The sequence below is a fragment of the Cannabis sativa genome, chromosome X (genome assembly GCF_029168945.1).
Source record: "Cannabis sativa cultivar Pink pepper isolate KNU-18-1 chromosome X, ASM2916894v1, whole genome shotgun sequence".
Taxonomy (NCBI): domain Eukaryota; kingdom Viridiplantae; phylum Streptophyta; class Magnoliopsida; order Rosales; family Cannabaceae; genus Cannabis; species Cannabis sativa.
Genome location: NC_083610.1, coordinates 19,488,574 through 19,514,320, shown reverse-complemented (window position 1 = coordinate 19,514,320; position 25,747 = coordinate 19,488,574). Strand labels below are relative to the sequence as shown.

The 25,747-nt window shown below is 33.3% G+C and overlaps 4 protein-coding genes across 19 annotated transcripts; 1 reads left to right on the top strand and 3 right to left on the bottom strand.

Annotated features, from left to right (window-relative positions):
- Positions 1-2,633: 2,633 nt before the first annotated feature.
- Positions 2,634-4,752, bottom strand: LOC115704101 (probable polyamine transporter At3g19553). The gene is made up of 2 exons (XM_030631322.2): positions 3,369-4,752; positions 2,634-3,278 (listed from the first exon to the last, which is right to left on the bottom strand). Exons 1-2 carry the CDS (start codon positions 4,331-4,333, stop codon positions 2,720-2,722), a joined length of 1,524 nt encoding a protein of 507 aa, XP_030487182.2. The 5' UTR covers positions 4,334-4,752; the 3' UTR covers positions 2,634-2,719.
- Positions 4,753-5,296: 544 nt separating this feature from the next.
- Positions 5,297-14,887, bottom strand: LOC115703047 (general transcription and DNA repair factor IIH helicase subunit XPB1). 2 transcript variants are annotated; one of them, XM_061106823.1, is made up of 20 exons: positions 14,487-14,887; positions 12,654-12,749; positions 12,522-12,568; positions 12,349-12,427; positions 12,082-12,244; positions 11,588-11,972; positions 11,160-11,303; positions 10,737-10,817; positions 10,525-10,612; positions 9,897-10,234; positions 9,747-9,822; positions 9,460-9,653; positions 8,676-8,839; positions 8,505-8,577; positions 6,850-6,963; positions 6,549-6,629; positions 6,348-6,407; positions 6,125-6,208; positions 5,901-6,043; positions 5,297-5,768 (listed from the first exon to the last, which is right to left on the bottom strand). In XM_061106823.1, exons 2-20 carry the CDS (start codon positions 12,661-12,663, stop codon positions 5,672-5,674), a joined length of 2,421 nt encoding a protein of 806 aa, XP_060962806.1. In that variant the 5' UTR covers positions 12,664-12,749; positions 14,487-14,887; the 3' UTR covers positions 5,297-5,671. The 2 variants fall into 2 exon arrangements, with proteins under 2 accessions (XP_060962806.1, XP_030486397.1); XM_030630537.2 differs by lacking the exon at positions 14,487-14,887 and having other exon boundaries at positions 11,588-11,644; positions 11,750-11,972; positions 12,654-12,952.
- A 1,778-nt stretch (positions 14,888-16,665) lies between these two features.
- LOC115703046 (uncharacterized) lies at positions 16,666-18,689 on the top strand. 2 transcript variants are annotated; one of them, XM_061105373.1, is made up of 2 exons: positions 16,666-16,832; positions 17,127-18,689. In XM_061105373.1, the coding sequence occupies exon 2, from the start codon at positions 17,354-17,356 to the stop codon at positions 18,437-18,439; it is 1,086 nt and encodes a 361-aa protein (XP_060961356.1). In that variant the 5' UTR covers positions 16,666-16,832; positions 17,127-17,353; the 3' UTR covers positions 18,440-18,689. The 2 variants fall into 2 exon arrangements, with proteins under 2 accessions (XP_060961356.1, XP_060961357.1); XM_061105374.1 differs by having other exon boundaries at positions 17,088-18,689.
- Positions 18,690-20,387: 1,698 nt separating this feature from the next.
- LOC115703045 (uncharacterized) lies at positions 20,388-24,732 on the bottom strand. 14 transcript variants are annotated; one of them, XM_030630531.2, is made up of 11 exons: positions 24,547-24,728; positions 24,214-24,434; positions 23,942-24,026; positions 23,160-23,523; positions 22,589-23,084; positions 22,188-22,323; positions 21,807-21,928; positions 21,324-21,409; positions 21,090-21,199; positions 20,943-20,975; positions 20,388-20,671 (listed from the first exon to the last, which is right to left on the bottom strand). In XM_030630531.2, the coding sequence occupies exons 4-11, from the start codon at positions 23,248-23,250 to the stop codon at positions 20,615-20,617; spliced, it is 1,131 nt and encodes a 376-aa protein (XP_030486391.2). In that variant the 5' UTR covers positions 23,251-23,523; positions 23,942-24,026; positions 24,214-24,434; positions 24,547-24,728; the 3' UTR covers positions 20,388-20,614. The 14 variants fall into 14 exon arrangements, 12 of the variants coding, with proteins under 12 accessions (XP_030486391.2, XP_060961351.1, XP_030486392.2 ...); XM_061105368.1 differs by having other exon boundaries at positions 24,219-24,434; XM_030630532.2 differs by having other exon boundaries at positions 24,262-24,434.
- Between the last annotated feature and the right edge of the window lie 1,015 nt (positions 24,733-25,747).

Here is a 25,747-nt window from a genome sequence, read left to right as displayed (position 1 = left end):
AGGGAAATTTAGTTCTTTTAGTAAGATTATAAAACTATCTTATCCAGTTTACTTTTCATAGGGAAATTTTATTTTTTTGCCCTTAATAAAACCCCAATATCAAAATTTAGACCCTCCACTAATTTGTACAAATTAATGTAATTACATGAACTTCCTATTTTACCTTTTTTTTTTAAAAAAAAAAAATTGTTAAAAACTAAAAAACTTCCTCTCTCTCTCTCTCTCTCTCTCTCTCTCTCTCTCTCTCTCTCTCTCTCTCTCTCTCTCTCTCTCTCTCTCGTGCACCTCTCTCTCTCTCTAGAAAAAATTGAAAAAACTTCCCCCTCTCTCTCTTCCCTGTTGAATGTTTATTTCTCGGTGGGCGGTGGTAGAAAATCGAAGCACACCCCAATCACTCAAGAATCTTACACTATTATAATGGATAAGTTGTGTTTTAAGCATTTTGTGAGATTTTATGTAATTTGCTTTTGTTATATGTGTCGTATTTGTTAGAACTGGTGTTTTTTGGTCTGAAATGGTAGAGATCTTGCAAATCTAGTTTTCTGTTGAAATCTGGGTTTACCAGATGTTATCAATAGTTTATTGATAGAATATCGATGTTACGTTGATATCCTGCTAAGAAAGGTCAGGGATGACCATTATCGACATGATGTCGACAGTTTATCGATATCATGTCGATTAAAAAGCAAATTAACATACATAAGTTATTTAAGAATTTGTCGACATTCGATCAAAGTTGAAAGTAGTTTGACCAATAAAATTGTCTGTGTTGTTAATGCATATTGATAGGATGTCGTAGGTGTATTGATAGGATGTCGACACAATGAGAATAAAAAAATTTGACCTAAAATGTCAATAATTTGTCGACGGTATGTCTATATTTTGTCGACAATGTGATTTAATTGCTTTTTGTGTGATAATATCGACCTCATGTCGACATTGTGTCGACAATTTTGTTTACTAAATAGGCGTGATCATATACTTGGAATATCAACAACATGTCGACAGTATGTCGATATGTTGGCGACAATGTGATGTAATTGCTTTCTGTGATTGCTAAGTGTGATATCGATTGAATGTCGACATCATGTTGATATTGTGTCGACAAATTCTCAAATAACTTATGTATGTTAATTTGCTTTTTAATCGACATGATATCGACAAACTGTCGACAACATGTCGATAATGGTCATCCCTGACCTTTCTTAACAGGATATCAGCATCGATATTCTATCGATAAACTGTCGATAACATCTGGAAAATCCAGATTTTGACAGAAAACTAGATCTACAAGATCTCTACCATTTCAAACCAAAAAACACCAGTTTCAACAAATACAACACATATAACGAAAGCAAACTACATAAAGTCTAACAAAATGCTTAAAACACAACTTATCCATTATAATTGTGTAACATTCTTGAGTGATTGGGGTGTGCTCCAGGTTTCCACCACCGCCCACCGAGAAATAAACATTCGACAAGGAAAAGAGAGAGGGAAGTTTTTTTAGTTTTTAACAATTTTTTTTTTATTTTTTAAAAAAAAAAGTAAAATGGGAAGTTCATGTAATCAATGAAATTAATTTGTACAAATTAGTGGATAGTCTAAATTTTGATATTGGAAATTTTATTAGAGATAAAAAGTGAAATTTCCCTTTTTCATATGTACAAAATTATTTTAAGTAAAAAAGAAAAACTTGTCACAAAAGTGACATAAGCAATCAGTCAAAACCTTTCAAACTTTATATATATAAACACATATATTTATTGGAGAAAAGAAATAATGTGGTTTATTGTCCAAAGTAAAAAAATAATTTTTTTCCCGTATAATAGTAAAATTGAAAAAAAAAAATATATATGAAAAAACAGTATGATATGTAAATTTTTCAAAAAAAAAAAAACATATAAAAAAATTATATGCTAGCTCTTAAGAGTTTCTATAGGAATTTATTTAATCAAGTGTAATAGAGTTCTTAATTGATAAACAATAAATAAAAATAAAATTTAAATATTATCTTATTATATACAAATAAAAAAATATTTTCTAATAATTGGATCATATCAATTTTTGATTGGATTTTAAAAATATCATTCAATAACCGATTTAATATAATTAGAATGTAATTCCTAACAGTATCTTTAGGGAGCTACACCATTGTGCTAGCTTTTCTTTGATTTCAATAACATTCTCACTTTGCAAATAAAAATAAATAAAAAGTTTGAAAGTGCATATTTTTAACTAAGTCCTTCAAGTTAATAATGTAAAACTTCATAATTAATTAGTGAAAGTATAGTTTATTCTCCATGTACACAAAAGTTGAACTAATAAAATATCAAGAAAGCTCCTTGAAGTTCAAATTTTAGGAACTTTTTCTGATAACCATCTAAAATAATGGAGTCAAATGAAGAAACCATAAACACTTGTTGCTTATTTCTCAAGATTCTTTACAACTTTTTAGATAAATTGGTTTATTGGTTGATCATAATCTTTGTTTGCTGATTCTTAAGCTAAAACTTTCTTATTTTTCTTTCTAACTAGTGTCTGGTGTGTTCTTCTCAATTTTTTACTATTTAGCCTTTACAAGAAACAGTTTAGATTTCTACAAAAGAATTTGCTTCAAAACATATCCCAACTAGCCAACTTAAGTGGAAAATGGATCCACATAGTTTTGAGATTATTTTGTTAATATGAACCTGTGAAATTGTGAGGTTAGCCATCACTACAAGTGTTTCTCTACAGTTACATTCGACACCCTATTCGATATTTTTGAAGATTCTTGCTCTGTCTTAGCTGATGAATCCGAAAGAAGACTAATCGAGGCCTCATCTTCAGCTTCTTGATGAAGTTTTGACACAACCAATTGGTGTTCCAGGCTAACAGTAGGAGGCATAGTAAGTTCAGGTTGTTCTGAAATGAATTGCATCAAATTCTTTTCCTTTACAAGAACTAAAATGGGGTACAAGAAGACCCCTAAAATGATTACTGCACAACTTACAAAGAATGTTTTCACAGAAGCCAAACACATAACAAGAACAAGCAAAATTGCAGGAGGAATGCACAGCATTGTTGCACCAAATGTTTCAAAGGGAACTCTGTATGGTCTGTGAAGGTCTGGCTTTTCGATTCTCAGTTTAATGAAGGCTGCAAACTCGAGTAGCATTCCAATGGAATATAAGAAGTTGAGAAATTCCAATATTTCTTGAAAGCTCATCCATGACAAGAATATGACTCCAGTAGCTGAGCACAAAATGCTTATGGTTGGTGTCCCATATTTAGACCTGCAAGTTTTAACAATCCTTTTAACAAATTCATTTGAAGTTTTTCGGGTAATTAATAGAGTAGACAAGTACTAACAAATTCATTGTTACCTTAAAGCAAATATAGCTGGAAGCATTCCCATCTCACTCATCCCAAGAAGTTGAAAAGCATCACTACTCATTTCTGCTTCAAAAAGTCCCATGTTGGACATTGCAGCAGCTGCCTGAATCCACCACTTGAGCCAAAATCCACCAATTAACAAACCAACTTCTGCAAAGTACCCATCACTCCACTCATTAGGGGAAGAACTCAAAGCTCCTGTCCCAGCAAGAAGTGGAATCAAGTATGAAAAAACCACCAAAATCACAGCTCCAAAAAGTGCCTTTGGGAATGTCTTACTTGGATTCTCAACTTCCCCAGCAAGAGTACTTGCCTTATCCCAATAGTTTAAATTCCAAAACATACTATTGAAGTACCCTCTCCAATCCACCTTTTTCAAATCCACAACAAGCCACTGCTTAGGCTTAATTCGAGGAATTGAAAGAACACTCATTACAACAAATGGTAAAAGAGAAAAAATGGCTAGAGATACAGCAGAAAAGCCAACTATATGTAAGCCTCTGTAGTTCAAGTAAGTCAATGAGACTGTAATTCCTAGTAGAGCTGGGATTCGAGCTAGTAAATGATTAAAGATTGGTAATGAATGTTTAAGGTAATCAAGGAACAATACAGGGTAAAGGGCATTGTCCATAACCCCACTAAACCATTTCCAAAAGCCTTCTTGGAAACCCCAAAAGGGTCCAAAGGCTGCTGATATCCAAAGCACATAACCACCATTTTCAGGGAAACTTGTGGCCAATTCAGCTGTTACTAAAGCTTCTGGGATACTCCAAATAAAGGGAAATATTACAAAACCAAGCAAAGACAGTAAAGGGCCACCTCCAGCTCTAACTGAATCCTCTACTCCAAAAGGACCCCCAGAAACATCATAGAATATCAGGGCAATAAGAGGTAGTAATGTCAGTTTTGGGTTTTTATTCTTAACAATAGGATTCTCTGCATTGCTTATCATCATTCCCTCTTCAACCAAACACTACTAACCCTTTAAGACCCAAGAGCCTAATGAAGAAAATTATCAAAAAAAGTGTACCTTTATTAAGGATTGATTGGAAGAGATCACTCTTGTTCTGCAGCTTTTGTTGAATCTCACATGGAGTTTGAAATTGGCAGAATCCAATCTTTGGGGTGAGGCTGAAGTTGAGGATTTAATGTTTGATAAAAGTCAAATTTTGATTGTATGATACAATACATGTATAGCACACAATGGAGGCATGTGGGACCCCATGTGACGTCAATTGATGATTCCCCGTGTCCATATTCCTATCCTAGGAGTTAGGAGTAGGACAACTTTGTAGTTTGTACTATAAAATTATCATATAATAATGACACTATTGAATATTGATAAAAATATTTTGACTCCTACAGGAAGCATATTCACTATTGAAAAAGATTTAATGATATTTCCACACTAAATAGGTTTTTTTTTAATAAATTATGGAATTTTATTAGTAGAAAAAAATAATAATTTATAATTTAATTGAGACATTTTCTTAGTTGGATACACAATCAGAATTAGAAAAATAAATCAAATAATCATTCGCCTAATTTCTAAATCGTTTGACAAAAAAAAAAATAGATGAAAAAGATTACAGCATCACAATTAACCTTAAAAACACTTATATTTTATTTTATCCACCGCTTAGAAGACACAACAGTAGAAACTCTTGCAACAAATTCAACCTCGTAGCTTGAGCACTCAAATTGTGTAAGGTACGTAACTGCACCACTAACAACCTCTTCAGTTGCAAAAAACTTGTTATTCCCAATTAGTAACAGTGATGTAATGGCAAAAAAAGAACCACAACAAAATAAAATTAAAACTTTGTATTTTAATATTATCAATTTATTATTTAATTCATTAAATACAAAATAATAAATATGGTACTAAACTAGTTATTTTGCAACTACAAAGGCAAAATAGAAAAACCAACAAAGAATAAAAATGCATTACAATTAAAGAGCAATATTTTCTCATCTGATTACATATATGTATTACAATTAAAGAAAAAGAAAAGGCAACCCACCATGGCTCTATCATATTCCTTTCCTACCACATTTTCTAAAATCTCAACAGACTGATCAAAACTAATATCACATTAATAATCAAAAGCTAATTTTAATTATGCAAATATTACATCAGAGAATTTCAGTTCCAATTGTATATAACCAAGTTGGTAATGGAATGGAAATTCACATAACTTAGATATTTCACATGTTTGGTTTACATAAGCTTCTCTCTGAAACTTGCCATGTTTGTTTTGAAGATTGTTCTGAATTATTACTCATTTTGGTCTCAGGTAAAACGTTTTTTAAACAGATGATGCCGCTTGGCTGGATCTTTGGGCTTATTGCTCTTGAGCTGTCCTTGCCCAGCAAGTCTGCGTCCAGTACTGTGTAACGCAACACGGTTTTTATAAGAAAAGAGGAACTAAGATAGGAAGAAAACACAACACCACACCACATGGTGTCATTGTTCCACCAAAATACATAAAAATCAATTTAGGCTTCAAAAACCAGCATACCTGTACTCCATGTAGACCATTCCATTTGCACCTGACATGGCACTCATGGATCCCATAGAACGACGGGCTTTATGGAGGGCTATGTCATCTGCATCTTCTTCCAGTTGCTCTAACCCAACTGCATCATCACCAGCACTCAACACCTACCATGAAGAAACATATCAGGAATTTATACCTCAAAGCACTAAAAAATGAAATGTGAAGGAAGCAAAATAGATAAATACTTTTGAGAGAAGAGATAATTGTTCTTCAAGGCGATGATAACTCAACTCAGGCCCTGTATCAGCTGGAGGCAAACTCGTGATCACCTTTAAGAGTAAATTAAAGTAAAAATTAGTAAATTTGCAAGATCCAATAATCGTCCTAGTACAAAACCAATAACATGATAAAGTGTGGTAAGCTGACAAAATAAAATACAAAATTATTAAAAGAAAAAATAAAGGATACCTTGAAACTATAACCTTGATCGATCAAGAACTGCTGTCTTTTAGTTGAATAGTACATCTCCTGCATAGCATTCAAGCTAAATATGTTGGGACTAAATAGATGATATGAGTATGAACATACATGAGCGTTTTAGAGTAAATAACAAAGTATTATCTAGTAGTGGTGGGCTAGGCTTAAATAAAAAATGAGGGAACAACTAACCTGTGTATCAGTTGATACAAGTGAATAAAAGAACGCATTGTACTCTTCTTTACCTCCTGCCATCCTATCCTGAAGCTTACCCTGTTGATCGCAATAATTCATCAAACAACCATAATTACAGTCACCGTGAATGATGCCAATTAGTAAGTACTGCAGTCTTCACGGAAATTAAAAAATGACCATGTATCCCGTAAGCAGAAGAAGCCATTTCAAAGTAATTTAAAGAAAACTATTAATTAATTGTTCTGTTAATGTAATGATAGATGATGAAAGTGTCACCCAAAACAGTATGAATACAAACCTTAGCCCTAAGAATACGACCCAAACGCTGAGCCTCCTGACGTCTTGAACCAGCATGGGATGAAATCTGAATGATCACGTTGGCCTCAGGAATATCTATGGAATTATCACCAACCTGTAATATAAAATATCAATCACCATCCGGGAAGAAATTCTAAGCTTATCTACTGTTTCCAGCTTATAATAAACTAAGGGAAATTTGATTTTCTATACTTAGAAAATCAAAAAAAAATTTCCCTAAACCAAAAATTTAAAACCTAAAAAAACTATTCTTTTTTTTTCAAAACCCCAAAAATACCCCCCTCACAATATTCTCTCTCTCTCTGCATCATCTCTCTCTCCCTCTATCTCACCCCAACCGCCCACCCTCACCCGAACCACCCTCACCCACCCACGTCAACCCCAACGCCGATCACCACCCTCACCCCCGTCGACCACGACCCCAACCCCTCCGACCCCAACCCCAACCCGAAAGAGCAACCCCAGTCCGACCCCAACCCCTCCGACCGTCTCTGAAACTTTTTTTTTTCCTGCGATTTGAGAGAGGGAAGAAGACAAAGGTCCGATGGTCGGACCTTGGGGTCCGATGGGTCCGACCAATCGGACCCATCGGACCCCAAGGTCCGACCGTCTTTTAAATTTTTTTTTTTTTTCTTGCGATTTGAGAGAGAGAGGGGAAGAGAGAGGTCCGATGGTCGGACCTTGGGGTCCGATGGGTCCGATTGGTCGGACCCCATCGGACCCCATGGTCCGACCATCGGACCTGGGGTGTGGGATTCTTGGGACCGGCCGAGATAGAGAGAGAAAGAGAGATGCTGTGAGAGTTTGGGGGTATTTTTGGGGTTTTGAAAAAAAAGGTATAGTTTTTTTAGGGTTTAAATTATTGGTTTAGAAATCAAATTTTTTGATTTTCTAAGTATAGAAAATCAAATTTCCCATAAACTAATTTGTTTAGAATATAAAATGATTGATGCAATGCAACAATGGTAAAGGGTATGGGATTTGTTGAAATAGAAAAGTTATTCAAGCCTAAAATTAACCAGACACCAATTTGTTTGTTGCTTGGTTTTTATTCCTTCAGTTTTTAAGAAAAAATGTATAAACCTCCTGAAGCAATGCCAACTAAAATAAACATTCCAAAAATATAATTTTAAATTCACAAGGAACAAAAAAGAATCATGGTAAAAGTAAATGACAATCCAAATCTTGTATTTTGACCCTTTGTTTTGCAAAGCTTACTAATTTGGATCCTTCGTTTTGCAAAGCTTACAAATTTGGACCTTTTGTTTTGCAAAACTTACTAATTGTACCTTAAAATAACAATCCAAATCTTATATTTTGCAAAATGGAACGTAATAGTATCTCAAACGCAATTTTGGTCGAACTTCTTTCGAGTAAGGAATAGAATAGACATTGAACCACAATTGTTAAGAGTTAGGGAGTAGAAAGGTTTACGGTTAGGAAGGTGAATATTTTAGAGTTAGGATAAAAAAAAAAGTTCGACCAAGCTCAAGGTATTATTATGAAAAAACACAGGATCTGAATTATTATTAGCAAAACAAAAGGTCGATGAGTAGCATTTGCAAAACATGGCATTTACCCTAAACTATGTATTCATTTCATATTGAAATCGTGGAGTAAGCCAAAGTGGAGTACCTTTGAGAGAAAGATGGTATTTACATCCCGACTAGTTTTGAAAGCTTCAAGAATTTTTGTCCTCTCCACGTGACTGCATGAAACATAAGTACATTAGCGAAAGTTAGACACAAAACAACACCCATTAAAATGCAATTCATAGAGGAGAAGTTATGTGCGTAAAAAAAGAACCTGGTAGCACCATAGATCATGGGTTTGCGGAGTTTCATAGCATACTCCGTGAGTGCAAATAGGTTGTCAGCAAAAACAATTATCTTATCACCACGTTGTTGTTCATGAAACCGGATGAGAAATTCACATGCCCTAAACTTGTTTGGATTCATCACATAGAGTGCCTAAAAATAAATAAACCCATTATCCTGTGGGTTTTGTAAAGTTGGTAAAAAATTAAAAATTTATAATACAAGAAAATTATATCCAGAATCCTCTGAGTTGATTACTAATTACCATTATAGTCTACAGATATAGCTGGGGGAATATGTTTGCTATACATAATCCATTAAACAATTCATTTTTATAGAATTACATAACAAGTTAACATAGCAAACTCAGACCAAACTCTCCAGATAACTCAAGATTAAACACGATAGGTACATAGCAAGAGTAATAGCTCTTTTATTTCGGCTATTACCAGCAGAGTTATCAGGCTATCAAAGAAACTGATTTAGTGAATCATCATTAAGAGCCCGAAAGAAATAATCTCTTATAATACATGATGTCTCTCACCAAGGGCCAGATATGAGCTAAGGCAGGCTAGGCGCAGGCCTAGGGCCCACCCAGCCTAAAAGCCCGAAAATAAAAAAAAATCATTTTAAAAATACCACATTTCCTTTTGAAAAAGGTCCAATAATTTTATTGCTACCTAAGGCCCAATTAATCTCAGGCCCGGTGTTGCTCTCACGGCAAAGAAATCTTGCACCAAGCAAGGAAAATGAATATTTAAAAAATCAAATACCTGTTTTTTCTTGGAGTTTTCTTTCTTTAAATATTCCGCAAAAAACTCCTTCGTCATTGGACACCACACTTCAGCGCACTGTACATTCGCAATAAATCCACCTTTTACCAAATCCAACCAATTTGCTTCATACAATTTGGGACCAATAAGAAAATTCAAGTCTGTAATCCTCTCGTCCTCTCTCACCAGTGTGGCTACAGTCACATAACAAAATTTCACTTCCAAGCCAAAAGAACTAAAGTCTGTGTGTTAGTGTCCTCTGCAATAATAAAGGTACACATACATACCAGTGAGCCCAAGCTTGCAGTGAGATTTAGTGATACTAATGACCTTTCTAAACATGTGCGCTGGAACAACATGCACCTGAACAAACCAATGTAAGTTGATGTTTTAAAAGGCTTTAATAACTTATTTAGCTAAAAAAATTACAAGGTTACCTCGTCCATAAGCAGTAATCCCCATTCTCTGTTTCTTATTTCTTCAATAATCTTTTCTGATTCTTCTGACCGTTTTCCACCAAAAGCAACCATGTTATATGTTGTTACAACCACTCCAGCATTACCACGGAATCTTTCTTTGCTATCTGATGTAAAACGACAAATTTGATCCTCTCGGATGGTTGACCAGAGCCTAAACTGAAATGCCCATTGATCCACAGACACGGCATTAGTTGCTAGACAGAGACAACTCTTTTTAATTCGGCTGGCTGCAGAAACACCAACTAAGGATTTTCCAGCACCACAAGGCAACACAATGATACCAGATCTTGCTCTTCCTGCAATATTCCAAATAATGAACTTGTATGAATAACTTGGATTCAAAGTAGTATGACTATGATTACCAAAGTTAGTTGACAACTCTGAGAATAAGTATCAAAGTGTCATTCATTTATGCTTATCATTGTCAGAAATCACCAAAAAAAAAACCATTTAGAATATTAGGCAATTTCTAAGTTACCAGGAATGAGAGAGAGCATGAGCAAGTTGAAAAGATTCCCAATCAATCTATGTATGATTTTATTAATTACTAGAAATTAAATGATTAAACTTGGAAAGCTAATTATACCATTTCCAAACATTTTACTCAAGCTTTTCTCCTGATATGGTCTGGGTTGTGCTTGAGGCTTCAGCTCCATGTCAAGGTCCGGATTGACCTATAGTACCATATGAGCACATGGTTCCGTATATCAGACATACCCAATAAATCAGAGAAAATCTCTCACTTGTACACTGACCACCACAGCTATCTAAAGCAAGGAAAAGATCTTGTAAACTTACAGTATCATTTCTGAAATCATACTCCTCTAACATGGGATAATTTAGAGCATTTGGCAAGCAACGTTGCTTGACATTTTCAACCTGCCAATACTTAAATCCTTACTAAAAAACAAAAAAAATCTAACATAAAGCAAGTAAAGATTCAAATAAAGTGGTTTACAAAAGAATATAAAATTATATAATTAGGCACAAAGCAACATTTCCAACCCTAACGTGGGCAATGCATTTCAGCATTTGTCATTTTTGAGGGAAAATTCAATGATATTTATGTATAAAAAATATACAATTTTATATTTAGTGATGGTATTTGAATCAAAAGAACATGGGTGTCTAATAAACCAGCACTTACTTCACAAGCTAGTATACAATAATATGAAACTGAGAAGTGCTATAAGGCACATGACAAAAGTAGGCCTCGCAAACCTGTGAAGGATCAACTTCAAATGAGTGAGTTTCTTTTTCTTCGGCTGCAGCTGCAATTTCTGCTTCATTCAGCAACCCATCATGACCATCTACCATCTCACCCATACTTTTGCTAATAGTAAATCCATCGTTTCCATTCAGACCCTATAAACAATTTGAAGTTAGATACATTTCACAAAACAATCAACTAATCAACTAAGCAGACATATAAATGACCAATCTAAAACTTAAATACATATAAGCAACTAAGGACGTATGAACTTCTCAAAGTCAAAAATGAAACACATGCTTGGAAGGGTGATAAATTCACCATACAATCCAAAATGTATTTACTTATGAATATGCACTTAACAATAAGGAGAGCAAGAATGAAATGTCAGGAGAACAAAAAATCCTAACTAGAAACATTATGACATCGAATAACTTACCTCAGAAATAATCCTTGCTCGAGATATAACTTCATCCTTGAGCAAATTCTTTAGCACCTGCATATAATTAAAACAAAAAAAAATTATGATCCTAAATTCCCGATGGCAATGTGCATAACGTGAAAAGAAAGAGGTGAAGTATGAGAGTGGTAAGTATCCTGCCTCTGGGAAGGGGGATTCGACAAAGTATCTATTCTTCTTAAGAACGAGCTTCACTTTGCCATAATTAGCCGTAGAGCCATGTATGAAGTCTATCATCTCTTTTGGAAGCTTAGTCTTAGACAATTTATTCAAAACAGCTATGATTGTTTCAGTTTCAAGACCAACAGACACAGCGGCATACAAAGAATGCGGTGTCAAGTTGTATTCGTGCATTGATTCTGGCCTAGAAAACAAGTCACAGGCATAGATGTTCAATAACCCCACAAACAATATATAGCAAATGTCGACTACAACTAACAAACTACATTAGGATTAGACTTTAAATTTCATACCTGCAAACTGGTTCAGCAATTGCAATAAGAAAATCGTAAGCTTGTTTATACAAAGGTGAGAAGGTTTCAAGGAAAATGCGTCCATCCGCACAAGCCCACAATGGCCTATTGGCGTGGTCAGGTTTCAATTCTAATTTGGTAAAATCCCTCCTTTTCCCCTCACCTTGAATCAATCATAGATTGGCCATAATCAATCAATCAATACCCATAATCCTTAATCGACCAACCAAAAAAGAAAATAGAAAGTAGTAGAAAGAAACCCCTTACCTTCACGCAAATCCTCATCGACTTCATCCCCATAATAACCACCATCGTCTTCAACAAATGGATGATTCCTATGCTCTTCCTGAACACATTTCCCTAATCAAATTAAAGCCCAATAACAATGATAAAACTAACATAAAACTATTGCATCAAATAAACGAATGAATGAATTAAACCTTCGCCGATGATTTGTGCTTCTTATGGGGTCGACCCTTATTATCACCTGAAACATCGATTCAAACAATTAACACAAAAGAAAAAGGATCTAGAGTGAGTCTGATGAGAAAGAGAGAATTTGGGAAAAATACCGTGTCCCATAGCTTAGCTTCTATGAATCAAAATATTAATGTGATCAGCTTCTGCAAAAGTATATAACTTGAACTTCTACTCAATCCACTTGTTCACTTCAAAAACCACATTTTCTTCTTCATATTCCATAAGTAATGATATATAAAACAATACATCATACATATACTAATCTAAATAAATATATGATAAAAATAACACAACAAAGTGAGAACAAATTATAATCAATTATTTAAAAAACTATTTTTACTCCTTACATTTTTAACACTACCCGAATTTGCCCACTCGTTAATTATGCCCTTTATTGTGTTAGGTTAAGTTTTTTTTTTTTTACTGTTTATATTTTTATCCTTTAAATTTTGACCAATACAAAATTTTTTTCTTATTATTAAAAAAAAATAATTTAAAAATTATAATATTCTATGAATTCTAAAAAAAATATAATAAAAATTATTTAACAAACTATAAAAATATTAAATTAATTAAAAAATATTAATTTTATTTAAAAAAATATAAATTATTCGTAAAATAATATTTTTAAACTTTATTTTATTTATAAACACATATCTTAAAAAATAAAACTAAAATATTGAAAATCCAATAAATAATTTAAACAAACTAAGATTTTTTGAAAAAAAAATCAAATTTATTTGTATTTATAAACTCATATCTTAAAAAATAATTAAAAATTCAATAAAAATATAAAATTATTTTGAAAAAAAAAAATAGAAATTAAACTAAAAAAATGTTATGTTTACTTAAACAAATCTATATTTTTTGAGAATAACAAAATAGACTCGTTTGTTCTCGAAAGACTATGCATAAGAGCATAAATGTAAAAGAAAGACCCTTCAATTGATCTCAAGATAAGAAAATTACCTTGTCATAATTTGCAATACCCTCATAACCAGAATAATAGATAAGAATCTAATGAAATACATCTTAGATGACATATACCGAGTTTTTCTTTTTTTTTGAAAGTGGACATATACCGAGTTACTTTAATAGAAAACATCCATTTACAAGATACAGAGTTAAAAAAAAAAAAAAAATCAAAAAAGGCTAATTAGTAATTTTTCTCCATGAATTTTGACATGTACTAAATCGTGCTCCCTGAATTTTTTAGTCGTTAAAAAATTCCCCCGAACTATTGAGATTATTAAATTTAAGGATTTTTGTCTAATTTTATTCAATTTTACTGTTTCAGTAATTGTTTATGTACTAAATCATGCTCTCCAGACTTTGATATCTACCAAATCATGTCCCTCAAACTTTGATATATACTAAATCATGTCCCTTGAACTTTCATCCATGTTAGAATTTTTTTACTAAAATTAGACAAAAGTCCTTAAATTTAACAATCTCAATAGTTGAGGGGAAATTTTTAACGGCCAAAAAAGTTCAAGGGCATGATTTGGTACATGTCAAAATTCAAAAGAAAAAATTACTAATTAGCCTTTAAAAATCATAGCTTCTTGATCAAAGCCATTGGCTTAGGCTTCAAACCAAACTTTATTCATTGTCATAGTGAAGTTTGATATGTTAAATTTTTTTCTATATCTTATCATTTACCAATTCTTAATGTTCCTAAATTAAATCCAAAAATAATCCTCTGGTCAATCTAAAAAGCATCCACAAAGTCCAAAATAATACCATGAATATATATATATGTATATTTATATAAAAATCACTATGCCATTAAAGTTGAAATTAGATTTCATAGAGTATAAAATATCTATCAACCCAGTTCATAAAATTGAAAACCTGCTAACGAAACTGACCTAGGGATTTTGATTACACACAACTATATACATAATTAGGAATAGGGATGATACCTTTCGTGGCCAGTGGTGTTCGAATATTTGGCCACGCCGAAATCTCCTAATTTTCTTATCGAGTAATGGAGGTTGAGACGGACCGATGGAAAAATCAGAAAGATAGAGCGGCATCGGAGTTCAAGGTGGACAAAATGGGGGCTGAAACGAAATGGGCACCGAAGTTCAGAGAGAGAGAACGGCACCAGAGTTCTCAAGAATGAAAAATAGAGCCAGAAAATCGATTTTTCTTTGAAATTTTCGATCGAGCAGGCTGTGTGATGAAGTGGGGAGAATGAGGGTTTTGTTATCAGTGCTAGTAACTATATAACTATATATATATATGTATATGTGTGAGTTTGAGAGAACAAAGAAGAATCGGAGATGAAGAATCGCAGATAATAATTTTGATTGTGGGGGTGAAGAATCACAAATAAAACAATCGGTATTTTGTCTTTTTTTTATTGGAAAGAATGAAAGTTCATATGTATTTTGGTTTGAATGGTTTGAAAAAAATGAGAAAATGAATATAAGTTTTTGATATATATGGAATAAAAATTTAATTACACTAAATATGATATTTTTTTAAAAAAAAATTATAAATATGAGAAAAATTTATGAGAATTGTTATAAATATTACATTTAATTAAAACTGGTTTGAATTATTTTATGTTATTTATATTTATTTATTATTATATTACAAAATTGGTTATATTTTAATTATAATCGGATTGAATTATTAGTTTTTATTCATTGAACCAGTTATATTTTTAGTTATATTTGAGACATTTACTTCAGTTGACTTTAATTTTTCTGGTGATTTTTCCAGCGACGGTAATTTTTTCGGCGACTGTGCTTTTTTCGGTGACTTTTCCGGCGATACTAACTTTTCCGGTACCGGTGATTTTTCCGATAAAACTTATTATTGTTTTACAAATATGGAATTTCTATTTTTTTTTTTACAAAAGTATAGCATAAAAAACTCATAACCTTATAGTGTTATTTATTTAAGCCATAAAAAATAAATTATATTCTCAATTCCTATATTTATGAAAATTTCCTATAAAAATATGGCATATTAAATACAATAAAAAAATTCAAACGTGAAAAAATATCATAAAAGAGTGACACACCTATAAATGCCAACTTTTTTATAAAATCTATGTAACTTTCACTTAGCAATAATGTGTCCCCAGGCTCGTGTGAGACGCAAGTCATCCTTAATTTATGGCTAATTAATAATTTTTTTCCCAAACTTTGACATATACCAAATCATGCCCTTTGAATTTTCTAGGCCGTTAAAAATTCCCCTGAACTATTGAAATTGTTAGATTTAAGGATTTCTGTCTAATTTCATTCAATTTTACTGTATCAGTGATTGTTTATGTACTAAACCATGCTCCCCAGACTTTGATATCTACCAAATCATGGTCTTCAAACTTTGATATGTACTAAATCACGCCGCTTGAATTTTCATCAATGTTAGAATTTTTTTATTAAAATTAAACAAAGGTCTTTCTAAAATTAAACAAAGGTCCTTAAATCTAACAATCTTAATAGTTCATGGGAAATTTTTAACGGCCAAAAAAATTCAGGAATATGATTTAGTACATTTCAAAGTTCGGGGAAAAAATTGCTAATTAGCCTTAATTTATTTATTTATTTTTATTATTAATTATTAATTATTTATAGTAATAATAATGTTAATTGTATTCAGAAATTTTTGTAACAGTAACTTAATGGCACGTTTACTATACAGTAATCAGAATCGGAATAAATTAATGGAGAAATGTAACGGAATAAATGAAAAATAATCGGAATCAATATTTGTAATATGTTGTTTACTAAATTTTTTTAGAAATGGAATAGTTGTGATTTATCTTGTTTACTTTATTAGGAAACGTAATCGGAATGCTTAAATTGACTAAATTGCCCTTTTGAGTTAAACTATATTATATGGTAGTTATTTTGCAAGACATATTTTAAAGGACAAAATTGTCATTATATATTTAATATTAAAAAATAAAATAAAAATAATAAAAATCCAATTCTGGCTTAATGGCATTCCTTATAAAATTGGTGGGAGAAGTTCTCCCTTTCTTTTCTCCCTTATTTAATCAACTTCTCCCTTTCCTAATTTTAATAATGCAAGTAAACAAATGTAAGGGAATGATTACCTTACTATTGATGCCCATTACTTATTAGTAAACATGCCATAAAATCTAATAAGTTCACTTCTTCTTCTTCTTTTCTCTTCGTCACCCCTAACCCTAAACCCACCATATCGACACTCGACGCTCTCGTACTCACCATCACCGGTGCCGGAAAAGCCTCTCTACTCTCTGTTCTACCACCCTCCCCCTTGAGGTTATCTTTCGTAGATATTTAAAGCTCTTTCATTTTTTTATGGCTTCAAATTTTGATTTTTTTCTATCCCCAAATTCATGACTTCTTATCTGTGCTTAAGGAGTTAAAATAAGAGTATTTGATGAAGACAAGATGTTTGGTCAAAGCTAACATCTTTATTTTTTTTACATATATTGAGACTTGAGTAGTAAAGTTTATATTTTTGTTGTTTTACAAATAAGAATGAGATGTATAAGGTTGTTGTTGTTGATGCAGTGAATTATTAGTACTAATTCTCTCCATACTCCATTACAGGAATCATCCACCACAACAGGCCTCCTCACTCCCATTAGTTCTTTTGTTGCTAAGATTTTATTGGAAGCTAGTTTTAAGGAGTTAATGTTATTGGGAAGAAATTCAGTATAGGAAAAAATCGGATCTTTATAAATAAAATTTGAAATGAATATGGGCTATCAAGTTTCTTGTGTAAATTAGTTGCAACAAGCTTCTTGTATAAAAAAAAAACAGAGAGCAAACCAGAAATGGCGGATGAAGAACTCAATCCAGCTTCATCTCCATGTTTGTACCTGTTCTCAGCTTTTCTTGCCATGGAACCCTCAGACTCTCTGATCGAATTAGCTCGGGTTTGCGATGAAGGGTCGGTTTCAGAAAGAGTACAGAGATTCATTTGGAGTCATTGCATAAGCAAAGTTGAAGGAAAATTTCATGCACCTTATTTGAAGAATTTTTTGAAGAAGCTTATTAGTGAAGCTGAGAAGAACTGCTGCAGTGTTTTAGATGAAATATATGAACAATATGCTTTTTATATGACTTCATTAAAGGATGAAGTTTCTATGGGAGAAACTAAAAGGGTCAACAAATGCATCTCATTTCTTTTTCCTGATGGCTATCCAAAGTGGAGGAAATTGCTGATACAGCTCCAATGTTCTCTTAACATGCTTGAAGGGGATACTGGGTGTTCAGTTTGGCCTTCAAGTCTTTATTTATCAGAGTGTATACTTTCCTATCCTGAATTGTTTTGTAATAAATCTTGTTTTGAGGTTGGCTCAGGAGTGGGTTTGGTTGGCATTACTCTTTCCCATGTAAAAGCTTCTGAGGTGCTATTAAGTGATGGTGATGTTTTGACTCTAGCAAACATGAAAGTTAATTTGGAGTTGAACCAGTTGAACCAAAACAAGGTAAAGTGCATTCATCTTCCATGGGAATCTGCAACAAAGGAACAACTTCAAAGCTTTAAGCCTGACATAATTTTGGCTGCAGATGTTATATATGACCCTGTATGTCTCCCACATCTTGTTCGAGTAGTTGCAACTCTTTTAAACCACACAAAAAAATCATATTCTGAGGAGGAGGAGGTTAACAACTGCCAAGGCTCTTCAATGGGAGAAACACAAGGCAATCTTGGTCTATGGAGGAAAGGTCCAGTGGCCCTCATAGCTTCTGTTATTCGCACTATTGACACATTCAATTATTTTCTTGAATTGGTAGACAAGGCTAATCTTAGCATCACAGACATAACCCAAACACTCAAACCTGTGAACCTACTTTCTTACATGAAGTCATACAACAGATCCAGTATAAGCCTATTTATTGTGTCATCTAAATAACTAATTCTCTCCCTCCTCTTACCCCAAAATTTTCCTTCATTTTCATTTTTTTGCCCTTCATTCAATTTTTGTGTTGTATTGCAAGAGAAAGCTTTAACTCTGTATTGATTCTTCCTTAAAACGATAATGGTTTTGAAGAAGAAAAAAAATACAATCCTTTTGATCTTCCTAGTAAGAGTACTAAGAAAGTTGTTACCTTTTTCTCTTTGGCTTATTGGTACCGTATTTTTTTTAAATTATATAAATTTTGGTAACTTGGTTTTAATTTTTTTTAGTAAACTAAGTGTTTGGTTGTATTTTATTGAATGATAATTAAGTCATAAAAGTATACTAAACTTTAAATTTTGATATTTTTAATATATTTTTTAAAATAATATGAGTATTAATTATTTAATTTTTTAATTTTAATAGAAAAATTGGTCGCGAATTTTGTTTAATATTTTAATATTTAGACACGTACTTAACTTTTTTATTTTTTTTAGCAGAATTACTTTTTAAATTTATTTTTCTTTGTAAATTTAAAGTGTTAGTTAAATATCAACGTCAACTACCAATTGGATCACCACTGTATCTCAAAATATATTAGTTTTGATAATTTTATTTTTTGACAAATTGGTTCTCAAATTTTTATTTTCTTAAAAACATAAAAGGCCACCTATTGATACTACTAGGTATTTTGATATTTTAGGGAAATATTACCAAGAGCAAAGTTGAGAAGTATTAATTGATACTACCAAGTATTGTGAATGGAATAGAGCCATCTATTGATAATTTTTTATTTTCTATATGGTTAATTGGTGATATGTAGGGCTATCTTTTATTGAGAATGGCTATAGAATCAAACAATTTAAACAATTAAGTTCAGTCTCGGGTGACATGATTACACAACATGGGTTTAAAGGACTTGATGGTTTGTGTGACTATAATATTTGCCCTCTAGAGCAAAGTTTACATGCCTATATGCACCTTTCTTTGTGGGCTCTCTATTGGAGGTTCAACAAGTATTACATGCCGTGGGAGAGGATTTGGCTGGGCGACTTTGCTGATGTACTACAGTGATACCTATAAATCAAGAGCAAATTCCTCAATCTCACCTTGAGGTCAAGGTGACTTTTTCGGCAAGGGTATTGATAGTCATAACTACCAGGAGCCACAAATGGTGTTTTTAAGAGTATTTGAAAGAGCTAAAGAATTATAGTTGGCTTCAACTTACATTTCAGTAGTGAGAATTATTGTTTCACGTTGAATGACGAGAATCTCTCATTCCTCAATTTCGCATCGAGAGGCAGGTTGCTTGTGGGTTTTTGACCAAGGACAAATGAGCTCGTTTTCGATTTCAGCTTCTAATCTTGAGTATGAGTTACAAGTCTTCATTAGCACTCCTTATGGACATGTCATGACAGCAGCTTAACGAATGCACTTGTTGGCTTGGTTCTTTAATAGAGGACGAACACAAGTTATACCTTCAAATTCAAGATACGAGCAGACAGGAAGTACCGCAGCTACTCGTTGGATTTTCGACAAAGGACGATGGCCAAAGTTTTTGTTCTAATGCTTTCTCGCAAAAGGGTAATTTGGGCAAACATTGTTGTTCTTCACCTTGAAAATAAGGTGAATTTTAAGCGGCCAATATTGTTGGGCCTTGGGATATTAGAATATTAAATAAAAGGGCATAAGTATAATTGTATTGAGAGTATTGGTATTATATATAGAAATGAATAGTAAAAGAAAGGGTGTGAAGAATTTGGCTTAATTTGTAACTGTTTTGGGAGAGAATCAGGCTCTCGAAATCCTAGAATTCTTAATTTACTCATAAAAGATCTTTTAATAATAATATCTAAACACTTTGAAAAACACTTTTCATTAAAAATAATCTTCATATAATAGTTATCCAAACGATAAAAATAAGTTAAACCTTATACTTTGAACTATAAGTAAAAGTAAAAACTTAACCGAACAGAATCATGTATGATCTACATTCTAGAAAGAAACTTTACACACAATTTTGACACCATCTTCACACTGTGTCTGTGAGTCTAGAGTTTGAAGTGCATTTCATCTAAGCTTCAAAATGGTCAAATGGAAGATTTTACTAACAGGCAAAATACAAGTTAAATTATATAAGGCAACATTGTTGTCATAAAATACAAATTAAACAGCAGCCCTTTCACTTTTTCATGCAGCCTCACTGAATGAGTACCCTTCAAGATTTGCCTTCTCAATTACCTCTTTCTGCTCCATTAGATCATTGAAGAGAATGAAAAAAAACATGTCAAAACATAAGAAACTGAGTATTGTATGACATGGAAAAAAGATAACACTAGGATCTGCACCTAACACTACAATATTTGGGGACCAGAAAATACCCAGGAGGGACTTGAACATCAAATCTTTTAACAAATAGTTTCAATGGAATTGAGAAGTATATTCACGATACATTATAGAGGGCAATATATAAACTTGTTTTAAAAAAGACTACAATAACGAAGAAACAGTAATTTACCTGGATCAGTCTAGTGATAATTCCAGGACTTCGCTGCTCATAATCAAGCATTAAAAAAGAGTAATTACTAGTGGGAAAAAATCAAATATTTTTGGGATCAAGTCAATATAAGGATTCATCATGTACAAATGAAAGGAATTTGGAAACCTCAAATTGCTTTTTATTCCATGATATGTCCTTCCAAGATTTTGAATTGAGTGAATCCCACGAGTCTGGAATAGAAACTGTCTCTACATGTTGGAGAAGTCTCAAGCTATCTGCAATGGAAAATGATTATATTGAATGCTATTAGGTCAGTCTATCATCTATTTCTCAGCACGAAGAACTAGAGCTAGTGTAAAATACATACGAATGAATGACAAAAAAGTATAACAATTTTACTTGTGAGGAATGCTTCTTCCCAAATCTCATGCTCCGACCACATTGGTGCTACTTCTCGAAAGGGGATGCCTTTGGTTAAGCATACCCTAAATAAGTAAAGGATGTCAAATGCAGTAAACTTAATAGATCAACAAATTGGATATTGTTGTGTTCTGCCCCGACTAGGATCTTAACTGAATATCAACAAAAAGAGGCAAAATCGCAGAGAAAATAGAGACTTGGAAGTCAATAGGAGAACTAGACAGATTTGATGTTTGATACTATACAGAGAATATTGAAGAAACATTGGAACAACTTGTCAATTACAAGCTAATTCTCTCCATAAGGCTCTAATTCTTCTTACTCTCCTATATACACTATTGTATTCCCTTTATTGACTATCTTCTCCCAATCCTAGATACTTTCATTATTGCGATTAAGAACCAGTTAATAAATAGTGAAATTGGCAGTAGAATCATGGGTTAGAACCAGTTAGATACTTACTCAATGACTAGTTGCCGAATAACTCCTGGAAGGACACCATCGCCAATAGGTGCTGTTTGAACTTCAAAACAATCTATACTTTCTTTCTCGTCAAAGGACGTTCCTTCAGCACCATCTTTGTCCTGAAAAAACCTTTACACTGAATGTCATGCACAAAATGAAACAAGTGGAAAGGCATAACCTACACACTTGGTATAAACACAAATAACTCTAAGATTCAATTCTTTTATCCATAAAGTCAACAGTCTGATAGGAAAAAAAAACAATGAAATGGTGTCACTAATAAAGTTCTTCCATTACTCCATTAAAAGGCCTGCTAGTAGATAACTCGATACTATAAATCAAAGTTCATTGAAGCTTAACACAGCCAGAAAATCTTACAACTTGATCATTCTTCACCTTGCGACAAACAACAAAGAAATTAGTAACACTGCCTTCAAGTAACCGATTGCCGTCATTTGACAACAAAAGATCAGTTGCCAAGGGAGGTTTCAACTTCTCCAGAGATTTTCTCACCCTGTAAAGAAAACACCACAATTCCCATATGAGAGTAAACTGTCAAAGCAATATAAGGGTCTTAATTGAAAATTTATATTACTACTCCATAAATAATGAGACGTAAAGAAACTGAAGCATAGTGTAGTGTTTCCTTTTCTATTCATGTGTGTACATTGTTTGATGAGTGTTGTGAACATAATTAATGCTAAAACTAAAAAAGGACAAACCCAAAATAACACAAAACATGTTACTTTCGCATTGAAGATGGGAATTGAGAAATCTACCTCACCCAATCCGAGTACTTCGCAGACGCAACATCCCTCCCAGGACCAACCACAGCCAAATGAGAACCATTTTCTCGGATGCCAAACACAGGAGGCACAAAATCTCCGATATATACAAGGACATCAAAAACATCTACCACACTTTCACGTCTCACATTCTCCTTCTCATACTCACTCTGAGTCTGAATCAGTTTCTCGAAATTTCCAGTTACTAAAGTCGTAATTGAAAGTTCCTCACCCTCACTCCTCTCCTTGAGCGCAATCGGCACAACTTTTCTTACAGAATCATTAATGAGACCACGAATTTCCGATTCCCATGTCCCAGAGATCGTCGAGAAATGAGGCGACGAGTCTTTCGAAAATCTTTTAGCCTCGAACAGAAGCTGCGGATGCGAATCCAAAAGTATCCGTACAGATTGAGAGAGTCTTCTCAAATGTCTTTCCCAGAACAATACGCAGGCACCATCGTTGTGAGAACGAGTAGTCGTGTAGGCACCTTGGGGAGAAAGGGAGTTTCGTGTTCATTGTTGAAATGGAACAAAATACACACACACAGAGAGAAAGAGTTTACCTGGATGGGTTTCGAGGAAGGTTGATAAGGGAGGGATGTGGGTGGAGTGAGAGAGAACGCCATTATTGAACAAGAATTTTGAGTTTGACATAGCTCAGATCTTTGTTATAGAGCACTTATTTTGTTTATTAGAAGAAAAAAAAAACAGTATGAACTATGAAGAAGAAAAGGAATCGAAGAGAGTTTCTTGATTGAACAAAGCTCTATTCACAACAAACTAACTAACAGATCGATTAGTTAGAAGACAGTTAAAGAGCTTAACTGACTTAACTAAAAACTTAACTAATATCATTTACATTCCTCCTAAAACTAAATGGTTAGTGTTGAAAAATTCACTGTCTCCTACTAAATTCAACAATGTTTCCTGAAATTGATAGAACAATAAATAAATTATTGCTAATAGTCAAATAGTAATTAAAATATGAAAAAGAATACATCTTCAATAGTTCATTTTATTCTGTCATTACTAAAGGATCAACAGAAAATGAAGGAAAATTATTAAAGCTCAACATACAATCTCAAGAAAACATTATATAATTTTAGCCAAGTATAATCAGATAAGATGATTTGGAACTAAACAAACTAGCAAAATGTATGTAGACAAGTTTCATTTGAATATTTATATGTAAGAAGAACAATATGATTTCAGTTCACCCTCAACTCATCATCAAAACCATACACATACTAAAACGTAGCTATACTATATTATATATATATGTACTCAAAAAAGAAAAGGAAACAGAGGAATATCAAGTAATAATAAGTAGTAACTAATTAGTAACCTTCTGGAAAATTAGAAGGGTGAGAGAATGCCAGAAGTATCTCTAGCTGCCCATCCAAATGTCTTCTGTGCCATTTTTGTTTGTTCTGAAATGAGAGAGAGAGAGAGAGAGAGAGAGGGTGAGACTACTAGAGTGAATACTCATCACAGACACCAAACCAAAAGACATTGCATATTCGATTTCTAAATATTACAAGTACTTCTACAAATAAAATCGACGAAAATAAAAACACCAAATCCACTCAAATTGAATACTTAAGAGTGGATTATTACCATACATGATATCAGTATTTGTAATATATCAAGTTAGAGAATGAGTACATCAAATATCAGCCACAATATCAATCAAACCAGAAAATCTCATACACCCCTCCCAAAAAATCTCATCAGTTTAAACTATTCTGCAGTGAAACCATTTGTGATACTTGATGAGTTTATCTTTAAGGAGCTGATGCTTGAGAAGAGATCGACTGGATTTCAAACAGACCCAGACTCTACAAACATTAAACCCAATTTTCTTTTATTATTTTTGGTATATTGGCAGGCACTAACAAATCAAATGTGTATATAAATAACGAAATTTGTAACGATAACCAGAAAGATTACTTCAGTGATAGGCGAAGAGAAGCTGTTGACCTTAACACTGGTGACAATGGTGTCGAGATTGGGATGAAATGATAAAAAAAAATAATTAGGGGTTGGGATAGATGATTCTGCGCCAGTTGAACCTGTACAAAAAAAATTTGTAAATCCCCCAAACTGAATAAGCCGCCCATATCAAATCGAAAAAACCGATAAAATTTACAAACAAATAATCCGAAAAAATAATAAACCGCCCACTCTGTTAATTGGGCGGGTTGGACCAACCAACCTAACCAATCCGATTTTGCACCTTTAATTTTTTTTTTTTAACTTTTTAGTTTGTATTATATAGGGAAATTTGCGGCAAAAGTCCCCAAAAAGTTCACGTTGATACAGATTAGTCCCCAAGGTCCAAAAATAGCGGCAATAATCCTCAAGGTCACACTTTTTATTTGTCCGTTGGTCTCCAAGTTAACAGATTCGTTAAATCCAATTCAAATGCCACGTGTCGAAATATCATTGGTGGGTGTTTATTATTTTAATTTAAAAAAATAAAAATAAAAATAAATAAATAATTTAAAATTAATTTCTTTTTTTCTTTTTCTTTTCTTTTTTTTTCTTTTTCTTTTTCTTTTTTTTTTCTTTCTCTTTCTTCTTCGTCTGTCTTCTTCGTCTTTTCTTCTTCTCACTGCCAGAAACCCACAACCCCTAACCCCAAACCATCGATTCCAGCCCTCGATTCCAGCCCTCTTCTAAAGAAAACCGCAGCATAGAACAGGTGGCGGACTCCTCCAGCCAACTCGACTCGGACTCGAAACCAAAAGGAGACTTACTCGCAATAACAAAATCGACACTCGAAGAAGCCATGGAGGAGAGAACCCTAGCCTTGGGCCATGAGGGGTCAAGAGGGAGAAAAGCTTCGCCGCACCTCAGCACGGCCGATGCGACGCCACGTACTCCGCTGAGGGCGGTGCGTATATCCCAAATATTCTGGGTAGTGACGAAGAGGTGAAGGCGAGGGGTAAGCGGAGACGGGAGGCGAGGGAGTTGACGGAGGCGAGTAGGTGGGAGTAGGCGAGTAGGTGGGCTGGAATCGATGGTTTGGGGTTGGGGGTTGTGGGTTTCTGGCAGTGAGAAGAAGAAAAGACGAAGAAGAAAGAGAAAGAAAAAAAAAAGGAAAAAAAAAAAGAAAAAAAAAGAAAAGAAAAAAAAAGAAATTAATTTT

Bases quoted from the DNA above. Each gene is read 5' to 3' on its own strand.
- LOC115703045 (XM_061105369.1), bottom strand. From the start codon at position 23,250: ATGTCAAACTCAAAATTCTTGTTCAATAATGGCGTTCTCTCTCACTCC. The intron at 23,085-23,159 runs GTAAACTCTTTC...TTTCTCCCCAAG, and splicing joins CTTCCTCGAAACCCATCCAG to GTGCCTACACGACTACTCGT. The intron at 22,324-22,588 runs GTAGATTTCTCA...TTTTCTTTACAG, and splicing joins AAGTACTCGGATTGGGTGAG to GGTGAGAAAATCTCTGGAGA.
- LOC115703047 (XM_061106823.1), bottom strand. The intron at 11,304-11,587 runs GTAAGTTATTCG...AATTGTTTATAG, and splicing joins GAGCAAGGATTATTTCTGAG to GGTCTGAATGGAAACGATGG. The intron at 8,578-8,675 runs GTTCTTTTTTTA...TGTTTCATGCAG, and splicing joins ATGATCTATGGTGCTACCAG to TCACGTGGAGAGGACAAAAA.
- LOC115703046 (XM_061105373.1), top strand. From the start codon at position 17,354: ATGGCGGATGAAGAACTCAATCCAGCTTCATCTCCATGTTTGTACCTG.
- LOC115704101 (XM_030631322.2), bottom strand. From the start codon at position 4,333: ATGATGATAAGCAATGCAGAGAATCCTATTGTTAAGAATAAAAACCCA. The intron at 3,279-3,368 runs GTAACAATGAAT...TAAAACTTGCAG, and splicing joins CCAGCTATATTTGCTTTAAG to GTCTAAATATGGGACACCAA.